General features: G+C 38.3%; 1 protein-coding gene across 1 annotated transcript in view; it reads left to right on the plus strand.

The window, feature by feature from the left end:
* cul1b (cullin 1b) overlaps nucleotides 1-22,008 on the plus strand; it is a 99,491-nt gene that overhangs the window by 75,811 nt on the left and 1,672 nt on the right. The window contains exons 17-21 of the mRNA XM_059972413.1: nucleotides 12,208-12,300; nucleotides 12,495-12,542; nucleotides 12,630-12,712; nucleotides 13,128-13,233; nucleotides 20,075-20,188. Coding sequence (XP_059828396.1) covers nucleotides 12,208-12,300; nucleotides 12,495-12,542; nucleotides 12,630-12,712; nucleotides 13,128-13,233; nucleotides 20,075-20,188 — 444 coding nt within the window. The remainder of the gene's footprint in view (nucleotides 1-12,207; nucleotides 12,301-12,494; nucleotides 12,543-12,629; nucleotides 12,713-13,127; nucleotides 13,234-20,074; nucleotides 20,189-22,008) is intronic.

Genomic DNA, 22,008 nt, shown 5'->3' on the forward strand with positions numbered 1-22,008 from the left:
TGTCAGCAGTTTGTTGGATAGAAGCCTGTTTACATATGAACAAACTATTTTCCAGAATAATGCCTATCTTCCTTTCTTTTTGAAAGTTCTTTACTTATCATGTCCATCCAATCCATCTCAATAAATAAAAGAAAAAAATATCAAATTCTGGATATTTGAAACAAAAACAAAGTGGTCAAGCAGCATTGTGGAGCAAAAACAAATGGAAGATTGTTGGTATGAAATGTTGACTCTTGTTTCTTACTGTACAGATGTGGCCTAGCATGCTATTTTAGCATTTCACCTATTTCAGTAAATATATTGCTCTTTTGAATGTATTACTATTGGGCTTATTAAACTCTTTAGCCATGAATATGGACCTACTAAACCAAACATACTGTATATCATCTGTGTTACTGTAAATACTGGTTTACCTGCTCCATCAGTATTAGCAGGAAGTCGATCTTTTGTTAGAATACACTGATCCAGCAGTTCCTTTGGATAGTGTTTCTTAAGTAAACTTATCTGCAATTAGAAAATGAGGCTTGTTGCTTTGTGTGCCATATATATCCTTCTCAAGATTTCCTTTATATTACAAATAATCCAATTAATTTCACTGGAATTTACTGGCATGAAGTTTTGAACAGATTCTGGCAAAGTTCATCATTGGAAATACCACGTGGTGTGTAAGTTTTATAACTCTTGGGTTATGCAGCTATGATTACAATTGCAGGTAAGATGCTCTTCCATAATTGAGAGCATGAAATTCGTTTGTACAAACTTTTCTCATAATCCAGTTGGAAAAGATGATGATGATAACAGAACTACATTGGCAAGGATAGCATTTGTCATCCTTTTGTGGGAGTCGTTAGTAATTTGTTTCCTGTTGATCCATGTCAATGGCAATTGAGCAAGTATAAGTCATGAATTAAGTCCTGTTGATCATTTTATCCTTGTTGGGTAAGGCATTATAGAGAAAGATGACCACAGCTAACAGTTCCTCCATAAGCACCCCTCCACCCCTCATCTAATGACTTGACCATGCTCGATTAATGAATTTATGTAACTATTTCCATCTGTGATTTCTCATTGTAAAGCAAAGAATTTGTATTATGTATAGTAAAACTACATCAATTCAACATGCCGAGGCCTTCAGTGATGCTCGGCTTGCAGATTTTTCAGACTGTTGACTGTTATTCAATTATCTGATTAGTGCCCCAACACACTTTAAATCACCTTTTTTAAGATACTATGCAGTAGAATAATAAATTTCCAGTCAACAAGTGAGTACAGAAAGTATGTTTCAGGTGAGTTTTAGGGGAGAACGGGAACAGGACTAGGTGAATTTCAAGGTTAGATCCCTAATGCATGAAAGGGATTGTGGTGACCCATATACAGACTGGAATTTCTAAGTAGTTGGTGGTAGATTATTGGAATTGTGAAAGCGTGAAGTATATATGGATTCCAGCACAATCCCGGTGTTTTATTGTGAACATGTAACATCCAGATTTATTCACTTGACATAAATTTTTCTATGAGTGTTTTCCTTTTTTGTTATGGCCTTTCTGCATGGAATTCTTTTTGATTTTTCTGATAGTTCAGGTTAAGACGACATGTTATCTAGCCGTTTTATTCTCAGCAGTCCTGAGACAATCTGGGGTGCCATTTTTCTTGTGCTTAAACACTTCGGGTAGTAATTATTTTGTTAATGTCTTCTCTTATTCCTCTTCTTTCTTTCCATTCTGTCACTGATGTTAACATTTGATTAGTTAAAGAAACGACCTGCTGCAATGCTTTTATTTCTATTTCTCTTGCATTCCTAACATTGAGGCCAATCATTCAGCAGGTTATTCTGTTCCTTCACCATTTCCACTGTGATCACACAAGGCTCACACATCGTATGTGGAAAGAACTGAGAGACTGAGTTGGCAAGGATGAAGCTTTTGCCTGAAATTGTACATGTTTCAAATTTAATCTGCCCATTTAGTAGCGTATTCAAATTTAGCCAAAACAGATGTTTATCTGTTCATAGATGTTGTTTGACTTTGGTTGTTTGTGTTTTCTTGTGACTTCTATTCTTGTTTATTTATTAGACTGAAAAAGAGTCTTGGCCCAAAACGTCGACTGTTTTCTCTTTTCCACAGAAGTTGCTGGCCTGCTGTGTTCCTCTCTCATTTTGTGTGTATTGCTTTGGATTTCCAGCATCTGCAGAATTTCTTGTGTTTGTATTTATTGTAAACTGTTTTGGAATTGAAGCTGAAGAACACTATAGTGGCCACATGAGGCTACTAAAGTATGAATAATAGTAGTTTCTGTTATACCTTTTGACCTTGACTGATCCACTAAAATGAACAAGGATGGTAATACAAGGGTGAATTGTGGGCTCAGCAACAGCAGTAATTTACAGGGCTTGAGTAGTTAATTATGTGGTTTTGATTTTGAGAGTTCAGTTTACACTATTTTAAATAACAATTCTTGCTGAACATTCAAAGTTGTTACTGAAATGGGTTTTGCAATTTCCAATGTAAGCACTAAGGGCATGGTTGTTGAGATTTTTTATGGATAAGGCCATGAATTTAATGGGAATTAAATCTGAAATGGATCAGAGTGGATCCATGTGAAGCAAATCCTAGAGAGGTGTGTAACAAAGGGAGATGTTGGAGGAACATTACAAGATTTAACTTTGAAGGTATCGGTGTAACGTTGATGACATTACAGCCTGAACTCTCTCTGTTGTTAATGACATTAAGTGTTGATTCAGTGCCTTTGGGGAGTGGAAAGTAGATTGGAGTGATGAAATGGTTCTGGGAAGTGGCAAAACTAGCTTAAGATTCCATATATTGTATTTCTCTGTTGTCATGACCATTTTGCACAATCTTCACCTAACACCTCATAATAGGTGGTGTTTGGAATACTTATAACTTGCAGAATCCATGCAGAAAACTTGGTAATTGCTTGGTCAAATGATTTTCTGCCTGTTCTTATATGTACATGTGGTGGGTTGTCAGAGGTCTTTAGTTGTTCATTTGATAATTTTGGTCCTAGGGAACTTGATCAGTGAGCAAAAATCTAATCCCATCTCCCCAGCTAATCAATTTATTTGGAAAAGGACATCTGACGTAAATATCAAGGTATGACTTCTTAATGATCATTTTGGCAAAAGAGCAGGTTGAATATTATTTATTTTTCTTAACCTTTGCCATTTTTGTATGAGGTAGCCATACATTATTGACTCACTTCTTGACCCACACCATCTGTTAAATTTTCTTTGAAAGAGTACTGTTAACCAGATTTGATCTTGACATGATCTTCCTGCATCATTATTTTTAATATTTTGAAGTTTTTTGATGTGTTGTTAGTTGAGAAGTTAAGGTATTTATATTACAGGACAAGTGTCGATAAGAAATTTTTAAATCAAAAACTGTTGTAGTTTACTTTTTGAATCAGAATATTTGATAATGAATCAGTAATTAAAAAAAGCAATTGATTGAAAGAACAAGTTGATCGTGGTTAATAAGTTTGAATCAGGAACAATAGTGGGCTGAGCATTCATTATGCAATAAACTAGTGGAATGACTTTTGCATGAGAAAGATTGAGGGTGGTATCCTAATATCACAAGACTTCTGATGATTAGAAATAGAAAAATCGTCTTACTGGTTTTATATGTGGCACTCTCAGTTTACTTGATTATCTACTTTGTAGTCTTGCCTTCAACGGACAGGATCTTGAAAGTAATGGAAGTGATTAGCGAGCACACATAAAATGCTGGAAGAACTCAGCAGGAAAGACTGCATCTATGGAAAGGAATCGAGAGTTGGCGAATTAGGTTGAGATCTTTCATCAGGACTCCAGTCATGGGGGTTTGGGGGGGGGGGTGTGGGTGGTCATGGCCCAAACTATTGACTCTTTATTTCTATTCAGATGTTCCCTGTCCATCTGTGCTCCTCCAACAGTTTGTGTGTTGCTCTGGATTTCCAACATCTGCAGAATGTCTTGTATTTATGAGGAGATTAAGAACTTGTTAACACCTAGAAAATAGGTGTCACAGCAATCTAGATTTAGTTCTGATTTCCAGTGGTGTCTCTGACTGCTTTGCATTTCCTCTGGGTGCTCTGATTTCCAATGATATAGGTTAATTGTCTCTGGTGTTAAGTGGTAGAATCTTGGTCAGTGGGGTGGGAGGTTGTGGTGGTAGACATAATAAAATAAGATTAGTGCAAATGGGGTTTTGATGATTGGTGAGCTGACGAGCCTGTTTTTGTGAAATATGAATGCTGATTTGTGACGCCAATACGTTCATTCTTTGCAACAGATCCAGATTGCTTGGTGTGTGGGATATTCAGTAGCAATTATCTGGATACATAAATTAGTTGGTGTTGCCCTTTTTTGGATGGGAACCAGGCACATGTTTATACATGTATAAGTAAGTTCTGTCCATTTTATACATGTCAACTGCCTGTCTGAAATCAATTTAAATAGACAAAGACAGATACCATGCCTATATGAAGACCACTGGGAGATGGGTACTGTACGTGACATTCGTGCTGCAGTTAAATTTTCCAGTTCTGCTTTGGCCCTTACAGAGATATCCTGAACCCATTTAAGAATTGAGTATTTTTAAACTTCTTCCTTTAATGGAAATTTGAAGAGTAGTGTTAACCAGTGCTTTCTTGTCCACAGCAATAAACCCACACTAACTTTTCTATAAAGCCACTTATGGCCCTGTTACAACAATTTAGGGTTGGAAGAAAGATCAAATGGCAGAACTGCAGAGGTGGCAACTCAGGACTTCTGCCAATGCTAATTGTTTAAAAAATACAATAAGATGGTGCAAATCAATGTACAGGTAGAGAGATGATGCAGATGGGGCTTTAGCTTTTTTAAGGTTTGGCACCATTTTTGGGTGAGACCTATACAGATTGAATGAGGCCATAATTATTATCTCAGCAATGGGTTTTGTTGTGTTTTTAGGAGGGTTTAAACTTAGCTTGCCAGAAATAAGGAACCTTAAAATAATTCCGGAAGTGAGAAACAAAGCAGGAATAAGAAGTTACAAATGCTGTAAACAAAATAAATAGATGGGAAAAAAACAAAGACAAACCAGAAAATGTGATCAAAGTTCTGAAGAAGTGTTACAAGGACAAAATGAAGGTAAATTTTCCAAATGCACACAACATTCACAAGGTAAATGAATAGTATAAATCAATTTTAATTGATATGACTGATTTGTCATTAACCATGGTTTCAGTGACCAGTAGGAATGTTCAAGGCCATTTTACATGTAGGAATAGTGAGAAATTATATTGGCTCATCGAATCATTGTGGAAAATTTGAATCACTCTGTTAGAGCTAAGAAACAGCAAAAGGCAAAAAACAACAGTAGGATCAACATGTATTAGATAACTGGAGAAATAGGATGCATGTACACAAAACAGGTGAGATGTTAATATGCTCACAGATTGCTCAAGTCAAATTAACAAATTTAGGGGGAGCATTGAGACTAGAAGACCATTTCAGATCTTATATTTTGCAGCAAAGAATAATTAAAAGAAACTGTTGAGAAGATGTCCTTTGGTAAGGATGACCAGAAATGAGGGAATTTTATATTAAGTTTGAAAATTATGCGGTTCAGTCTGAAACTAGGCTCCTAAATCTAAGTTTAGGTTGTATAATCTGGTTGTATAAGGCCGAGTTGACTCTGATTGATTGGGAAATTGTATTAAAAGATCTGATGGTGGATGCATAAGGTCTAACATTTTAAGAAGTAAAACATGATTTGTAAAAAGATCATTTAATGCACAAAAAATCAACAGGAAAAGTGGTGCATCAGGATTGACAGAAGAAATTAAAGAACGTATTTAATCAAAAGAAGAGGCTTATAAAGTTGTTACAGCTCTAGGTGGAGCATATTTTCTAACTCCCAATTTTATAATAAAGTGGAATAAGAAAGGGAAGATAAACAAAAAATGAACCAGTGAGTAATAAGGAAAAGATTAGAAAGTCTGTGTTGATCCCTACTGCAGATGTGTGAATTTATTATGGAAGATACAGAAATGCCACTGAAGTTAATAATTTCTGTCTGTCTTTTTGAAGGAAGAAATAAAATAACACATCAGAAACTCTAAAGAACCCAGGGGTCTGGGGAGAATAAGGAAGTAAAGAAAAATTGTTAATAAAATTAACACTAGAGAAGCTGATGACATTGAAGCCAATAAATCCCAAGGATCTGATGAACCGATCCTTTAGACATTCTGGTAGACTTTTTAATCCTTACCACATTTTGAGTGGTTTTTGCTTTACTGGATATAAAACAATAGGCGGCAAAAGTTTAAGGGTAACATGAGGGGGAATTTCTTTGCTCAGAGATTGGCAATTGTGTGGAATGAGCTTCCAGTAGAAGTGGTAGAGGCAGGTTTGGTATTGTCATTCAAAGCAAAATTAGATAGGTATATGGACAGGAAAGAAATGGAGGGTTATGGGCTGAGAGCGGGTCAGTGGGATTAGGTGAGAGTAAGCGTTCGGCGCGGACTAGAAGGACTGAGATGACCTATTTCCATGTTGTAATTGTTATATGGATATATGGTTATAAAACAGAAAATACTGGAAATACTCAGCAAGGCATTTGGGGAAAGAGAAACAGTAAATGTTTCAGATCTAAAACCCTTTCTCAGAATTGGGGAAAGAGAAAACAAGTTAAATTTCCTGTAGCAAAGAAAGTGAGGGAGAGGTGGGTTGAATATTGGGAGTAACCCTGATATTAAATGAGCTAATTAGCATTTGCAAGCACACTGTGCTTCTTTGTGAATGGTGTTGCTAAGAGCACAGGTCTGGGGCACGCCCAGCCAGCCAAGCTATACTAATACAAAACAAAGAAACACTGAGTCAAAATAATAAAAGAAAGAAATGGCCCTTTCAAATACAGACAAAGAGTGCATTAGTTGGAGAATAGTATTGAGTGTGAAAGACTACGTCATGGTTAGATAGCAGATGAGGTGTTCCTCAAGTTTGCCTTAGACCTTATTGTATCAGGAGGTTATAGAGAAAGGTTAAAGTGGAAGTGAGGTACAATGACAGCTGGAAATTCAGGGTGTCCTCTGCAGCACAAACACTAGTGCTCAATCTGCATGCATTTTTCCCCACTGTAAAGGAGGTCACATTGTGAATACCAGATGCAATACCTTAGGTTAGAAGAAATACAAATGACTTGTTACCTCACCTGGAAGAAAAACTATAGGTCAAATGGTTACAGCCAAACAACATTTGATGGAACAGAGATTTCTCGGACATTTATACAGTTAGAAGTATGGCAAGGATAAAGCCATGGTTTTGAAATCAAATATAAGAATTTTAAATGGAAGAATTGTTTAACAATGTCAGTAAACAAAATGGTTTAAGGTGAATGGGACTAGTACAGTTACAGTAGTGGAAGTTTCTTTGAGTGGTTAAGCATCAGGTAAACTGAGGCAGCATCAAAATCCAATAGTGTTTTTGAACAGAAAATAAGTGATTGTGGTTTGGATATGAGGGCTGAAATTTGATTTAATTTCAGATAGTTGAGAGGAAGTGGGATGAGTCGGTGGTTGGGAATGAAGTTTGCGATGGAAACTAAGTTGGGTGGCTGTGCTTGGCCTAGTATTTAGGTGGAAGACGTTTTCTATTTGGATGAATAATCTATATGGAGTCATTTATTGTGATGGTGACGTGAAGCTGAATGTAGTTACAAGTATGTGGTAACCAACAATATGGTAAGGAATAGGAGGATATTAGGAAAAGACCCTTGAAACACCAAGGGTTTGTTTTGAGCAATTGGGAATACAAGCATTACAACCAATCCTTTGTCTGCAGATTGTTAGCCAAGATGGAAATAGGCAATCAGCTGGTTTATGCTGCTCACGCACTTGAGGGAAGGCTGCAGTCTAGTTATGGTGGCATAATTTGTCTCACAATCATATTAATAAAAATTTTGGTCATGTTCTGAAGTCATGGCAGAGGTATTAATATTGTGGGTGATTCTTACAAGGAAATCTGACAAAGAAGGAAATGAACTTGCGATGCCATTTTACCTAGGAAAGGAAGGTGATAATTTGTGAAAATAAGGGACGTGTGACTTGCTGAGGACAGGGCTGAGATGCAGACTTTATGGAAAGAGATGCGATAAACCTTTGAAGGAGGGAGAATCACTAGAAATAATGGCTAATGACGAATAAATAAAGGAAAATAGGAGTTGGTGGACCATGATATTTGATCAAAATGAGCTCAGAGGGTAAGTGGGAAGATTGGAGAGAAAGTAGGGCATGGAGTTTTTGCTCACTGGGCAGGAGAAAGGGAGCAGAGACAGCTCGTACTTTGTCCTCATTCATCTTTTGCATCTTCCTGTACTGCAGAAGATTATTCATTCTTGTTCTCTCTCTTTTGACACCACCTGCAGATGGTAGGAATCTTTCGCCATTTGCCCAATTATTCAGTTACCAGTTGTTTGTGGTTTGGCAGTAAATGCTTGGCCCTAAGCCCATTTTATCATTTATTATTCTTTTTCTCCTTTCTGCTACCTCTACCATCTCCACTCTTGTTAAAATGTTGTCTACATCTATTCCCTGTTCTTCTGTTCTCGCCTCTCCTTTTTCTTCCATTTGTTTTCTCAATTGTTTTCCCTTCTGAGTCAACTGCTGCAGCAAATATTTCAAACATGTAGTTTCTCTTTTTTTTCTGGAAGCCCAGAAGACATGACATAACAGTTAGTTGTATCACTACACAGCTCCGGCAACCTGCCTTCAACCCTAACTTCTTGTGCCTTCTGCATGAGTATTTATTTACTTTTTGACCACATGGATTCAGTAGTCCGATTTCACTCACATCCCGAAGGTGTGTATGATAGTTGCTTAATTAGCTACCATAAATTTCCTCAGTTGTACATGGGTGACAGAAGAATCAGGGCTGTTGATGGGTATGGAGAAGGGAATATGATCCAAGGAAATAACTGGGGAAGTGGGATTTATAGTCTCACAGCATACCATTGACCTCATGGGCTGAATGGCTTCCTATTTTGTAAACAAAAAGAGTGAAGAAAATGTAAAGACTGAATAGGTTATTGGTAACTGTGTTATGAACTTTAAATTTGAAGTTCCTGTTCTGCAAACACTTCCTAGCTTTTAATACATTATTTAGAATATAACATACTGCGGCACAGTACAGACCTTTCGGCCCATGATGTGTACTGAACTTTCAACCAACTCTGAGGTCAATCTAACCCTTCCTTCCTACATAGCCTTCCATTTTTCTATCATCCATCTGCCTGTCTAAGAGTTTGTTAAACACCCCTAATGCATTATCTGCCTCTACCATCACCCCAGGCAGGGAAAACCAAGCACTCACCGCTCTTTTTTTAAGAAACATCCCAGCCCCCCCACACCCCACATACTTTCCTTCATTCACCTTAAAATTAGGTCCCCTGGCATTAACCATTTCCAACCTGGAAAACTATCTCTAGCTATCCACTTAATCTATGACTCTTATCACCTTGTACACCTCTATCAGGTCACCTTTTATTCTCTTTCACTCAGCCTATTCATGTAAGTCATGCTGTCTTATCCAGGCAGCATCCTGAAGAGCAAAGTCTCTTTTCTCTCTAAAGCTTCTTCATCCTAACTATAATGATGAGATAAGGCCTCTGTCAGTCAGGGTCGATCATGAATGTATCCTAGCTGTTTAGATGTGCAGGCCTGGGCAGCACAATATGGACAGCAAGCTGTTGACTGTGTAGTAAGCTCCCCCTCTCCAAGCATCTGATGAACTCAAAGGAGCAGCAGAGACTGATGCGCCTTGGCACCAACAGCGTCGTAGGAGTTGCCAGTCAGCGTTGAACCCAATGCAGGACAGCCTTAGGAACTCCAGCTCTGGATTTTTCCCTCGGGGTTTACTCCTGAAGCCTTCCCCATGAGTGGATAGAGCCGCAAGGCAGCAGAGGTTTGAGAACAGAGTTTTCGTTCTAGATGAGCTGCCAACCATGGCTGACGAGCAACCAAAGAGACTGGTTTTAAGGTGCTAGTAACTTGCCTTTACCCCTTCTGCTGTCAGTAGAAATGGTTCCTCTGTGCTTAGTAGCTGAACCATATGTGAAGGCCAGGAACTGGACTTGGTTGTCAGCAGCTATTTGAGTTGCACTGCATTAGGAGCATGTAATAAGTAGTGGGAATTTGTCCCCATTATGACTCCCAACTACAGTAACCTTAGGGAATCCATAATGACGTGACCAGAATTGAACACAATATTGCAAGTGTGGTGTAACCAGGGTTTTTATGGAGCTGCAACATATCCATGTGGCTCTTGAAATCATTCTCCTGACTAATAAAAGTCAACACACCGTATGTCTTCTTAACCACCCTTTCAACCATGGCAACTTTGAGGAATTGATGGACGTAAACCCTAATGCTGTTCATCTACACTGCTAAGAATCATGCCTTAAACCCTGTATTCTGGCTTCAAATTCAACCTTCCGAAGTGAATCACTTCACACTTTGGGTTGAACTCCATCTGCCATTCACTATCTGGCTCTGCATTCTATCACTGTCATGTTATAACCTACAACAACCTGCTACATTATCCACAACTCCAGCAATCTTGTCTCATCTAACCCATACTTCCACTTCCCCATCCGTTATTTATAAAAATCACAAAGGACAGGTCCCAGAACAGATCCCTGAAGAACACTGACTTCCAGGCAAAATACACTCCATCTACAACCTCCTGTGGACAAGCCAAATTTGAATCCACGCAGTCAAGATTCTGTGGATCTCATGCCTCCTGAATTTCTGAACAAGCCTATACAAGTGCTCCCTAAACAATGCCCACATTTCCATTGATCATTTCTGAGTCCATCTGTTTCCAATTTACGCAAGTGCCCGTCTAATAGCATCATTATTTGCCCTCCCCTAATTAAATACTTTCCCATACTGTTCTTTTCCCTTCGAAAGCTATGGTAAAGGTTAGGGTGTTATAGTCTTTGTCTCTGAAATGCTAGCGCACCAAGATATCTAGCACTTGACATGCTTCTGCCCTTTCCTTCCGATTCCCATCCCCTGCCAAACTAGTTCAAACTCTCTCCAATGGCTCTAGTAAACCTGCTTGCAAGGATTCAGCTGTAACCTTTTTTTTTACAGGTCATGGCTTCCCTAGTAGACATTCCAATGATGCAGATATGTGAAACCCAGCCCCCGCACTAGTTCTCCCAGTCACGCATTCTTCTTCCAAATCATCCTATTCTTACCTGCACTGGAAACAATCCAGAGACGTCCACCCTGAGGTCCTGCTTTTCAGCTTCCTATCTAGCTCTCTATATTCTCTCTTCAGGACCTCTTCCCTTTTCCTACCTATATTGTTACCAGTATGTATCATGATTTCTGGCTGCTCATCCTCCCCCTTTAGAATGCTATGGACCCACTAGCAGATGTTGCTGACTCTGGCATCTAGGAGGAAACTTAACATTCAGGTGTATCCCGTCCACAGAATCTGCTGTTTGCTGTCCTATCTATTGAATCCCCTTTCACTGCTGCATTGCTTCTCTCCCTTTCCCTTCTGAACCACAGTGCCAGAGACCAAGTTGCTGTGGCTTTCCCTGGTAGGTCGTTCTCCCCAACAGTATTCAAAGTGGATATACCTGTTACTGAGGGGAATGGCCACAGGAGTACAAGCTTAACAGCTGTGCCAATCTCAAGAGTGCCAAATGACCCGAGTGGCTGCACTCACTTTTTCAAAACTTGTACTCAAAATCCACAAGCCAACAGTTTTGCCAGTCACAAGGGCACCAAATTACTTTCTTGCTGAGTTGTTTATTTTGAAATCCTGGAATTAACATTCATTTCAAACTGTTGGTTTGAATTTTAAGTCTCTGTAGAACTTCTAAATGCGTAGCTGTGACAGAAATATTACAACTAGAAGGATAATTCTAAGTTTGGTATAGCTTATTTCTTTTGATACATTGTGAACTTTTATTTGTTTTGTTCAGTCAACTGAACACTGGTTTTACAACAGTTCAATGCTTTTGAATTAATTTATAACAATCATTCTTTATAAAGTTTGAGAAGATTCCAAATATAGTATTAAAGTTTTGAAATGTGGGAAGAAGGATGTGGGACGTTAATAATACATGTTATCATGCTATTGGCAAGGCAGTTACTTATCTGGAGCTTCAAAATAAATCCTCAGGATTGAATTTACTTTTGTATTCAAAGGCATCCACATTCCAGATGGCAATCCTACTTCAGTATAACACAGAGGATGCCTATACTGTTCAACAGTTGACAGACAGCACTCAGATCAAAATGGTGAGAAGACATTTGATACCTTTTGAATAATGTCAGTAGATAGTTATACTGGTAATCTACTGTGGTAATCAGTTGTGAAATTTAAAGTTTTTTTGAGTTTAGCTGGTTTTTATCTGCTTCATTTTGTTGACTGTACTGGAGACAGTATCTTCAACTTTGAAATTTTGTTTATACTTTGAAAATCTTGATTTCAGGACATACTGGTGCAGGTTTTACAGATACTCTTGAAGTCCAAACTACTGGTAAGTGCTGATTAGTTATTTGTAGATCAGATATTAAACAATAAGCTACATGGTTCACCTTAATCACCTATATTTTTTTAAACTTAGGTTTTGGAAGATGAAAATGCAAATGTAGATGAAGTAGAAATGAAGCCTGACACATTAATCAAACTGTACTTGGGGTATAAAAAGTAAGTTCAAAGTTAAAGTAAATTTATTACCAAAGTACATATATGTTACCGTATACAATGCTGAGATTTGTTTTCTTGCGAGCATACTCAATAAATACATAACCATGATTGAATCAGTGAAAGGCCACACAAATAAGGCAGACAAACAGTGTGGGTCAGTGGTGGGAAGGGCTTTACCCATGATGGACTAGGCCTTATCTGCTACTTTTTGCAGGATTTTCTCTTTGATGGGCAATGATGTTTCCAGACAAGGCTGTGATGCAACCAGTCAGTATATTCTCCATCATACATCTATAGAAGTTAGTCACAGTTTTAGATGTAACTTTCATTGTAAGTGATAAAGAAGTTGTGAGAATTAGTGCTTTTGAGCTTTTCTTTGGGTATACTATTTCCTAAACTGAACTGTTTCTTATAGTAAAAAGCTGAGAGTAAACATTAACGTGCCAATGAAGACTGAACAAAAGCAAGAACAGGAGACCACACACAAAAACATTGAAGAAGATAGGAAGTTGTTGATTCAGGTAGGTCCTTTGTAATAAAAAAAAAGTGATCTGTGCATTTTGTTTTCTTAGCTATTTTGTAATCAGCCAATTTAGCAACAGACGTTTGGTTGTAAAATGTTCTATGGTTTCTTGAAAATGCTTAGTTACGAATGATTTAGACAAATTATGGAAATGCCTTCACTGTTGGGGCAAGCTAATGATTGGATACAAATGCAGACAGAGCAAAGAGTTAGTTGTACCACAGAGGCAAAATTCAAACGTGCAAAGGATTTGGAATAAGGTGGACAAACTCGTCGTGCAATTGGATTAGTCGGTATGACATTGTGAGCATCACTAAGTTGTGGCTGAAAGAAGGCCATAGTTGGGAACTTGACAACAAAAGGTATACTTTGTATTGAATGGACAGGCAGGAAGGCATAGGTGGTGATGTGGCTTTGTTGGAAAGAGATGGAATTGCATCTTTAGATAGAGGTGACATAGGGTCAATGAATGTTGAATCTTTGTGGGTGGAGTTAAAAAAACTGCAAGGGTATAAAAAAAACCATTATGGGAATCATATATAGGCCTCAAAATAGTAGGCAAGATGTGGAGTTGAGATTACAAAGGGAGCTGGAAACGGCATGTATAAGGGTAATGACACAATTGTAATGGTGGACTTCGGTATGCAAGGAGAATGGGTGTTGGATCGCAAAAGAGGGAATTTGTTGAATGCCTATGAGATTGCTTTGTAGAGCAGCTTGGTGCTTCAGCCTACTCAAGAGAAAAGCTAACTTAGATTGGATGTTGTTTAATAACTCAGATCATAAAGGAACATTTAGGAGGCAGTGATCATATTGTGAATGAATTCATGCTGCAACTTGAGAGGGAGAAGCAGAAGTCAGATGTATTAGTACTGCAGTGGAATAAAGGGAATTACAGAGGCATGATAGAGGAGCTTGCCCATGTGGATTGGAGGGGTTACTGGCAGCAACGATGGCAGAGCAGTGATGGCTAAAGCTTCTGGGAATAGTTCACAAGGCACAGGATAGATATGTCTCACAGAGGAAGAAGTTCTCAAATGGCAGGGTTAGGCAACTGTGACTGACAAAGGAAGTTAGGACTGCATAAAAGCCAAGGTAGCAAAAGTAAGTGGGAAGTTGGATAACTGTGTGGCTTTTAAAATCCAACTAAAAGAAGCTGTAAGAGGGAAAAGATGAAATATGAGGGCAGACTAGCCAGTAATATAAAGCAGGATACCAAAAGATTTTTCAGTTATATAAAGAGTGAAAGGGAGGTGAGAGTTGATACTGAACCACTGGAAATGATGTTGGTGAGGTAGTAATGGGGGACAAAGAAATGGCAGATGAACTTGGAATGGCTATTTTTCATCTTTCTTCACTTTGGAAAATATTAGCAGTGTGCTAGAGGTCCGTGAGTGTCGGGGAGCAGGAGTGAGTGCCATTGCTATTACAAAGGAAAAAGTGCTAGGCAAACTGAAAGGCCTTAAGTTGGAAAAGTCACCTGGACCAGATGGATTGCATCCCAGAGTCCTGAGAGAGGCTGCTTAAGAGATGCGTTGGTCATGATCTTTTAAGAATCATTTGATTCTGGCATGGTCCTGGAGGACTGGAAGACTGCAAATATCACTCCACAGAAGGGAGGAAGGCAAAAGAAAGGAAGTTTCGGCAGTTAGCCTAATCTTTGTGGTGGGTAAGTGTTGGAGTCTATTATTGAGGATGAGGTTTTGGGGTACTTGGAGACTAATGATAAAATAAGTCAAAATCAGGGTGGTTTCTGTAAAGGGAAATCTTGAGTGACAAATCTGTTAAGAGTTCTTCAAGGAAGTAATAAGCAGGGTGGACAAAAGAGAGGCAGTGGATGTCATTTTCCTGGATTTTCAGAAGGCATTTGATAAGGTGCCACATGTGAGGGTGCTTAACAAGATAAGATCCTATGGCATTACAGGAAAGATATTGGTGAGTGGAATGGTTCACAAGCAGGAGGCACAAATGGGAATAAAATGGGCCTTTCTGGTTGGCTGCCAATGACTAGTGGGTGTTCCTCAGGGTTCAATATTGGGACTGCTACTTTTCACATTGTCAGTGATTTAGATAATAGAATTGATGGCTTTGCAAATAATATAAAGATAGGTAGAGAGGTAGGGTAGTGCCGAGGAAGCAATGTGACTGCAGCAGGACTTAGACAAATTGGAAGAATGGACAAAAAAGTGGCGGATGGAATGCAGTGTTGGGAAATGAATGATAATGCATTTTGGTAAAAGAAACAATAGTGCGGACTGTTATCTAAAGGGGGAGAAGGTCCAAACATCAGAGGTGCCGAGGGACTTAGGAGTCCTTGTGCAAGACTCCCGGAAGGTTATTTCACAGGTTGAGTCTATGGTAAAGAACACAAATGCAATGTTGGTATTTATTTCAAGTTGAATAGAATATAAAAGCAAGGATATAATGCTGAGCCTCTATAAGACACTAGTCAAGCCACACTTGGAGCATTGTCAACCGTTTTGGGCCACATATCTGAGAAAGGATGTGTTGACATTGGGGAGAGTCGAGAGGAGGTTCACGAGGATGATTCCAGGAATGAAGGGATTAACATATGAGGAGTGTTTGGTAGCTTTGGGCCTGTACTCACAGAAATTTAGAAGAATGCATGGGGATCTCATTGAAACCTACTGAATGTTGAAAGGGCTAGATAGGCTGGATGTGGAGAGAATGTTTCCTGTGGTGGGGCTATCCAGTACTAGAGGACACAATCTCAAATTTAAGGGGTGACATTTTAGAACAGAAGTAAGGATGAATTTCTTTAGCCAGAGAGCAGTGAATCTGTGGAATGCTCTGCCACAGGCTGCAGTGAAGGCCAAGTCCATGGGTATTTTTAAAGCAGAAGTTGATAGTTTTCTGATTGGTCAGAGCATCAAAGGATATGGCGAGAAGGCAGGTGTGTGGGGTTGAGTGGTATCCGGGATCAGCCATGATGGAATGGTGGAGCAGACTCGAAAGGCTGAATGGCACAACTCTGCTCCTATGTCTTATGGTCTTATGGTTAGCTGTTGTCTGGATCAAACCATTAATCCCAGACTGGATCTTCAATCTTTTTTCCCTTTTGTGTGGTGGTGGTTGTACAAATTTTGTGCCTCCTGCTATTCACATTCCATAAATTTTAGCTCTTCTAAAACCAAGTATCTGAATGAGCACTTGAATTTCAAGACTTGGTAGACTATAAAGCAAGTACTGGTAAATGGAATAGTGTATAGTTGCAAGAAAAAATCTGTGAACCCTTTGTAATTGCTTGGTTTTCTGCATTAATTGCTCATAAAATGGGGTCTAATCTTCTTCTAAGTCACAATAATAGACAAATACAATCTGCCTAAACAAATAACACACTTAACAATTGTAATTTATATGTCTTTATTGTTTAATCATTCACAGTCCATACTGGAGAAAGTATGTGGACTTTTGTATTTAATAACTGGTAGAACCTCCATTTGTGGCTGTAAACTCCACCAAATATTTCCTGTAGCTGCTGGTCAAACCTGATCAACAGCAAGGAGGAATTTTAAACCATTCCTCCATACAAAACTGCTTCATTTCATCAATATTTCTGTGATTCCTTGTATGAACAGCCCTCTTCAGGTCATGCCACTGCATCTCAGTTGGGTTAATGTCCGGACTCTGACTTGGCCATTCCAAAACACAAATTTTCTTCATTTTAAACCATTCAGTTGTTGATTTACTTTTGTGTTTTGCTTGATCGCCTTGTTGCATCGTTCAACTTCTATTAAGCTTCAGATGACGGCACGCTACACTGACATTTATCTGTAAAATGTTGTGATACTATTTTGAATTCATTGTTCCTTCAACAATAGTAAGCTGTCCAAGCCCTGAGGCAACAAAGCAGCCCCAAACCATGATGCCCCTTCCACCATGCTTCAGAGTTGGGGTGAGGTTTTGGTGTTATGCTTTGCCCTTTTTCCTCCAAACATAATGGTGCACATTTTTGCCAAAAAGTTCAACTTTGGTCTCATCTGTCCACAGAACATTGTCTCAGAAATGTTGTGGAGCATCCAGGTGGTCTTTTGCAAACTTGAGATGTGCAGTAATGTTTATTTTGGAGAGCAATGTTTCTTCTGTGGTGTCCATCCATGAACACCATTCTTGTTTTTTTTCTTATAGTGGACACATGAACAGAGACTGTGGCAAGTTCTGGAGATCTCTGCAGGTCTTTTGCTGTTACCCTTGGGTTCAGCATTTCACATTGTGCTGTTGGTGATCTTTGCAAGACACCCATTCCTAGGGAGAGTGCTGAATTTCCTCCATTAGTAGACATTTTCTCGTACTGTGGACTGATGTACACTTGCGTCTTTAGAAATGCTTTTTTAGCTTTTCCCAGCTTCATGCAACACTGCAATTCTTCTAAGGTCTGAAAGCTGTTTTTTTTTTTGGAGACATGGTGGACATAAACAGATCTTTCTCAAGAAGATCAGTCTCTGTCAGTAACCTGACTTTGTGTGTCTTTCTATAGGGCAGGGCACCTCTACAACCCACACTTCCAATCTCATCTCATTGATTGGAACACCTGATGCTGAATAGCTTTTGTAGAAGGCATTATCCCAGAGGTTCACATTTTTTTTTGAAACTAGACTGTGATTACTTAATTCGTGTACTCAGTATTGATGAGAATTAGAATTGTTTTTGTCATTAAGCAGATTTTGTTTTTCTATTGTAACAGATGAAGATCAGACCACATTTTATAGGTGATTAAGCAGAAAACCAGATAATTGCAAAGAGTTCACAAATTTTTCTTGCGACTGAAGTTTATTGTCATTTAATTACATATATGTATATAACATATGACCATATAATGTATATTGAAACAAGACAATGTTTCTCCGAACCAGGGTGTAAAGCACAGTAGTACTCATAACACATGATAACTTATGAAGGCAAGGATAAAATCTACAGATGAATCACACATAAATAACAAACTAAAGTGCATTAATTTTACATATTGTAAGGTATGGAACAGATGAACCAGTAACACTTCAAATATAATGTGGCAGGGAGTTCAGAAGCCTTAACAGCCTGGGGGGGGGGGGGGAATAATACTGTTTCTCATCCTGACTGTCTTTGTTTTTATGCATTGCAGTCTCCTACCTGATGGTTGAAAGTCAGAGACGATGCTGGCTGGATGGGTGGGATCCTTAATAATGCTAAGGGCCCTGTGTATGAAATGCTCCTGAACAATGTCCGCAATACACCTATGATCCTCTGAGCTGTTCTCAGTCCTTTGTAGGGACTTTGGGTCTGATGCTTAACTGCTCCCATACCACATGGAGATGTAACTTGTCAGTGTGTCTCAATGGTGCTCTTGTAAATCACAGTTAAATGGGTTTTTCTTTTTCTGCTAGCCCTGTTTACTATTTTTCTGCTAACTTACATCAAGTCTCCCTTGCTAATCCTCTTTGGCTCTTGGTCTTACATTGCTTCCATTTTAAAATTCTCATTCTTTTTTCTAAATCCTTCATGTCCTTAGCCCTCACGAGTGAATCTGCAGATGCTGGAAATAAATAAAAACACAAAATGCTGGCAGAACTCAGCAGGTCAGACAGCATCTATGGGAGGAGGTAGTGATGACGTTTCGGGCCGAAACCCTTCATCAGGAGTGGATGTCATTTTCCTGGATTTTCAGAAGGCATTTGATAAGGTGCCACGTGAGGGACTCCTGATGAAGGGTTTCGGCCCAAAACGTCATCACTACCTCCTCCCATAGATGCTGTCTGGCCTGCTGAGTTCTGCCAGCATTTTATGTCCTTAGCCCTATTTCCTTTCACTATGGAACTCTCAGAATTCCGTGCTTTACTTCTGGTCTAGCACACTTCTTCCATTTTAATTTGTCCACTGCTAGCTGTTCTACCTCTTCTCTGGAATTCCTTCCCAGTCTTTCTGTTGGATTTTAAGGGAATCAAGGGATATAGAGTTGGTGCAGAAAAGCACTCCTGAGCACTTTATCAAGTGACGGAGCAGGCATGTTTAGTTGAATTGCCTATTCTTGCTTCTGTTCTTTGACATTCCTTAAAATATACTAAACCTTCATGCATCTAATCTGATTTCTTAAACCTTGTAAGGTTGCATGCAAAATCTTGGTTATATAGTGAAATCTGTTGTAGAATTTTGAATCTTAAGTTTTCGTACAGGAAAAAAAGCAGAGATTTTGTCAAACTTTAAAAAAAAAATATCTAGAATCTATATATAGCTTTTCAGGCTGTCTTTAGGGACAAAAAATGTTTTTGAGTGTAGCACGAAAGCCTTCTGTAACATATACAGATTAAAGAAAAAAATGAGTATGGGATTCAAAGCCTTCATCAGACACACCAAGGATATCAGTTACAATTCTGGCTGACTCATCTAAAACCATACTTAGATGTGACACAGATTTACTGGTTTAATTCCTGTGATTAATGTGCTGACTTATAGAGACTTAATAAATGTCCTTTATTCTCTGGAATTCAGAAGGAATGAGGTGATCTTTTTGAAATGTATGAAAGTATCAGTGAGGTTGATGAGGGGAAAGTATTAGTGGGGAAAGTATTGTTTGCTCTAATGAATGTAGGCTGCATGAGCCTCAACTCCAGATAAAGGATTGTCCATTTAGGGGGGAAGTGTGCACTGTATGAATCATTGCAATTTAAAGAGCTCTGAATGTTTGTTGGAGTTAATTGGGTCATTCATTACAAAGCCAGTAACACTGTGGCAAAAGTCCTCTTTCTATGCTATACCATCATACACTTCCAATTTGCTCCATTGCATCTCACTTGGAACAAGCAGTGTTAATCCCTTTCCTTGATCTCCTTGCTATCCCCAAGGCTGCAATTGTACGAATAATGAAGATGAGAAAAGTTTTGAAACATCAGCAGCTACTGGCAGAAGTTCTGAACCAACTATCCTCCAGGTTTAAACCCAGAGTCCCTGTCATTAAGGTATGTTCATCAAATATTCACATATCATCCAATCTGATCCAATAAAATCTGGCATTAAAAGTATGCACATTGGGGGATATGCGAAGATGTCACTTGGAAGGAAATTATTTATGACTTTCATAAGTTCTTTTGGGGAAAAAAATGAAGCTCATTTAGTTTTATCTTTCCTGATATGTTTTCAGTCAGTGTCTAGTTTTTCCTTGTGCCTTGAGATGTTAAATGGCATTATTGGAATTGTATAATAAATAATGATGAATTAGATCATATAGATACATTGTATCCTGGGCTGATGAAAGGATCCCACTCACTGTATTAAGCCTTGTATCTGCTACAATATTTTGCAACTTTTATGTTTAGTTGATTATTCCCGATGAAGTAATTTCAAAATAAAATCATGAACTGGTCAGTGCTTGCAGTTGAGGGATATTGTAAATTTACAATGCTGACACACAAAAGAATTTGGAGCAGAAAATCAGTTTAGAGAAAAACATTTCGTTTTGAATTCCAAAAATGAATTAAATCAAAGCAAGTAAAACTCAGAAACAGCAGATGTGGAAAGTCCAGAAAAGAAGCAAAAATGCTGAAAACAGTCAGCGGATCCACAGTAATCCCTGGAAAGAGAAACAGTTAACATTTCAGGTTTATGTCCTTGAGTTATACTGTACAAGTGTCTATCTTGGCTTTAATTAGGACAACACATGCAACATCTTCATTCTCTCCACTTGAACTACTGAGTAAAATCTGTTCATTCATTGACTTATAAAAGTTTGCCTGAATTTTTATTGCTCTCCAAGGGACTGCCTGTTTTACTTGTTTTGTTTTAATTTTATGCCTGCTTTTTTATCTTTAACATTTTGTAACACTTTTATATTATCCTGTTATCAAAGTGACAGTCTGGTGTTAAGGCAGTAATAATTAAATGTTGAATATTTTGGACAATATTGAAGGAATGGAGCTCAGCAACTTTGAAATGAAGCAAACTTGTCCTTTGAAATTTTTGAGCAATATTTGGTCAATCGAGTCTTCTTATAGCGAAGGTTCGTATTAAATTTCCTTTCAGATGTTGGTCAAAACCACATGCTATACTTGAAATTGATTTTCCTGTTACTGAGTACATAGAAGGGAGATGCCACATCAGCTATGGATCCGACTTTTGGAGGCTGCTGTGATTTTTGTCATTTTTATTGTCAGGAACTGCAGTTTGCATGAGTTATTGGGCTAATAGATTTGCACAACATAAAGCAAGAAATTGAAGGGAAAAATAATTTGAATGTCACAGTATGTTTAAAAAAAATCAAAATTTATATAGGTATTAAAGGCCAGTGTCTTCCAGTTGTTCCCAGTACATCAATGCTCTTGGAACAATGAAATGTTAGTTCAGATTTAATTAAGTATATGCAGCGTAAAAGGGCCCTGTAAGACTAAGTTAAGTTACATTAACAATAAAGTCATCACAAGCAATTCATTTTGAAAAGTTTCTGTGTACTGTTCTCCTTTAATCATACAGCTTTGAATTTTAAATTTAGATTTATATTTGATGTAGACTTAAACATAATTTGTCATTTACCGATTCTTTGCTGTTAGAACATTACACCAGCATTGAGATTTTATGCATGATTTTGAGGCACACTTGTTTCTTGGTCACACTTGATGCATTGCTTCTACATACTTTACAAATGTTCTAAGAAGTTTTCAGTCACATCTTATTTTCTTAACTAAGATCAATTTTTACCTGTGGTTTTTTTTCCACAATAGACTATAAACAGGTTTGGCTTTATTTATGTCTCTTTTTTACATGGGGAAAATGAAACACCATGGGC

This window comes from Hypanus sabinus, chromosome 6 (assembly GCF_030144855.1).
Source record: "Hypanus sabinus isolate sHypSab1 chromosome 6, sHypSab1.hap1, whole genome shotgun sequence".
In the NCBI taxonomy this organism is placed as follows: Eukaryota; Metazoa; Chordata; class Chondrichthyes; order Myliobatiformes; family Dasyatidae; genus Hypanus; species Hypanus sabinus.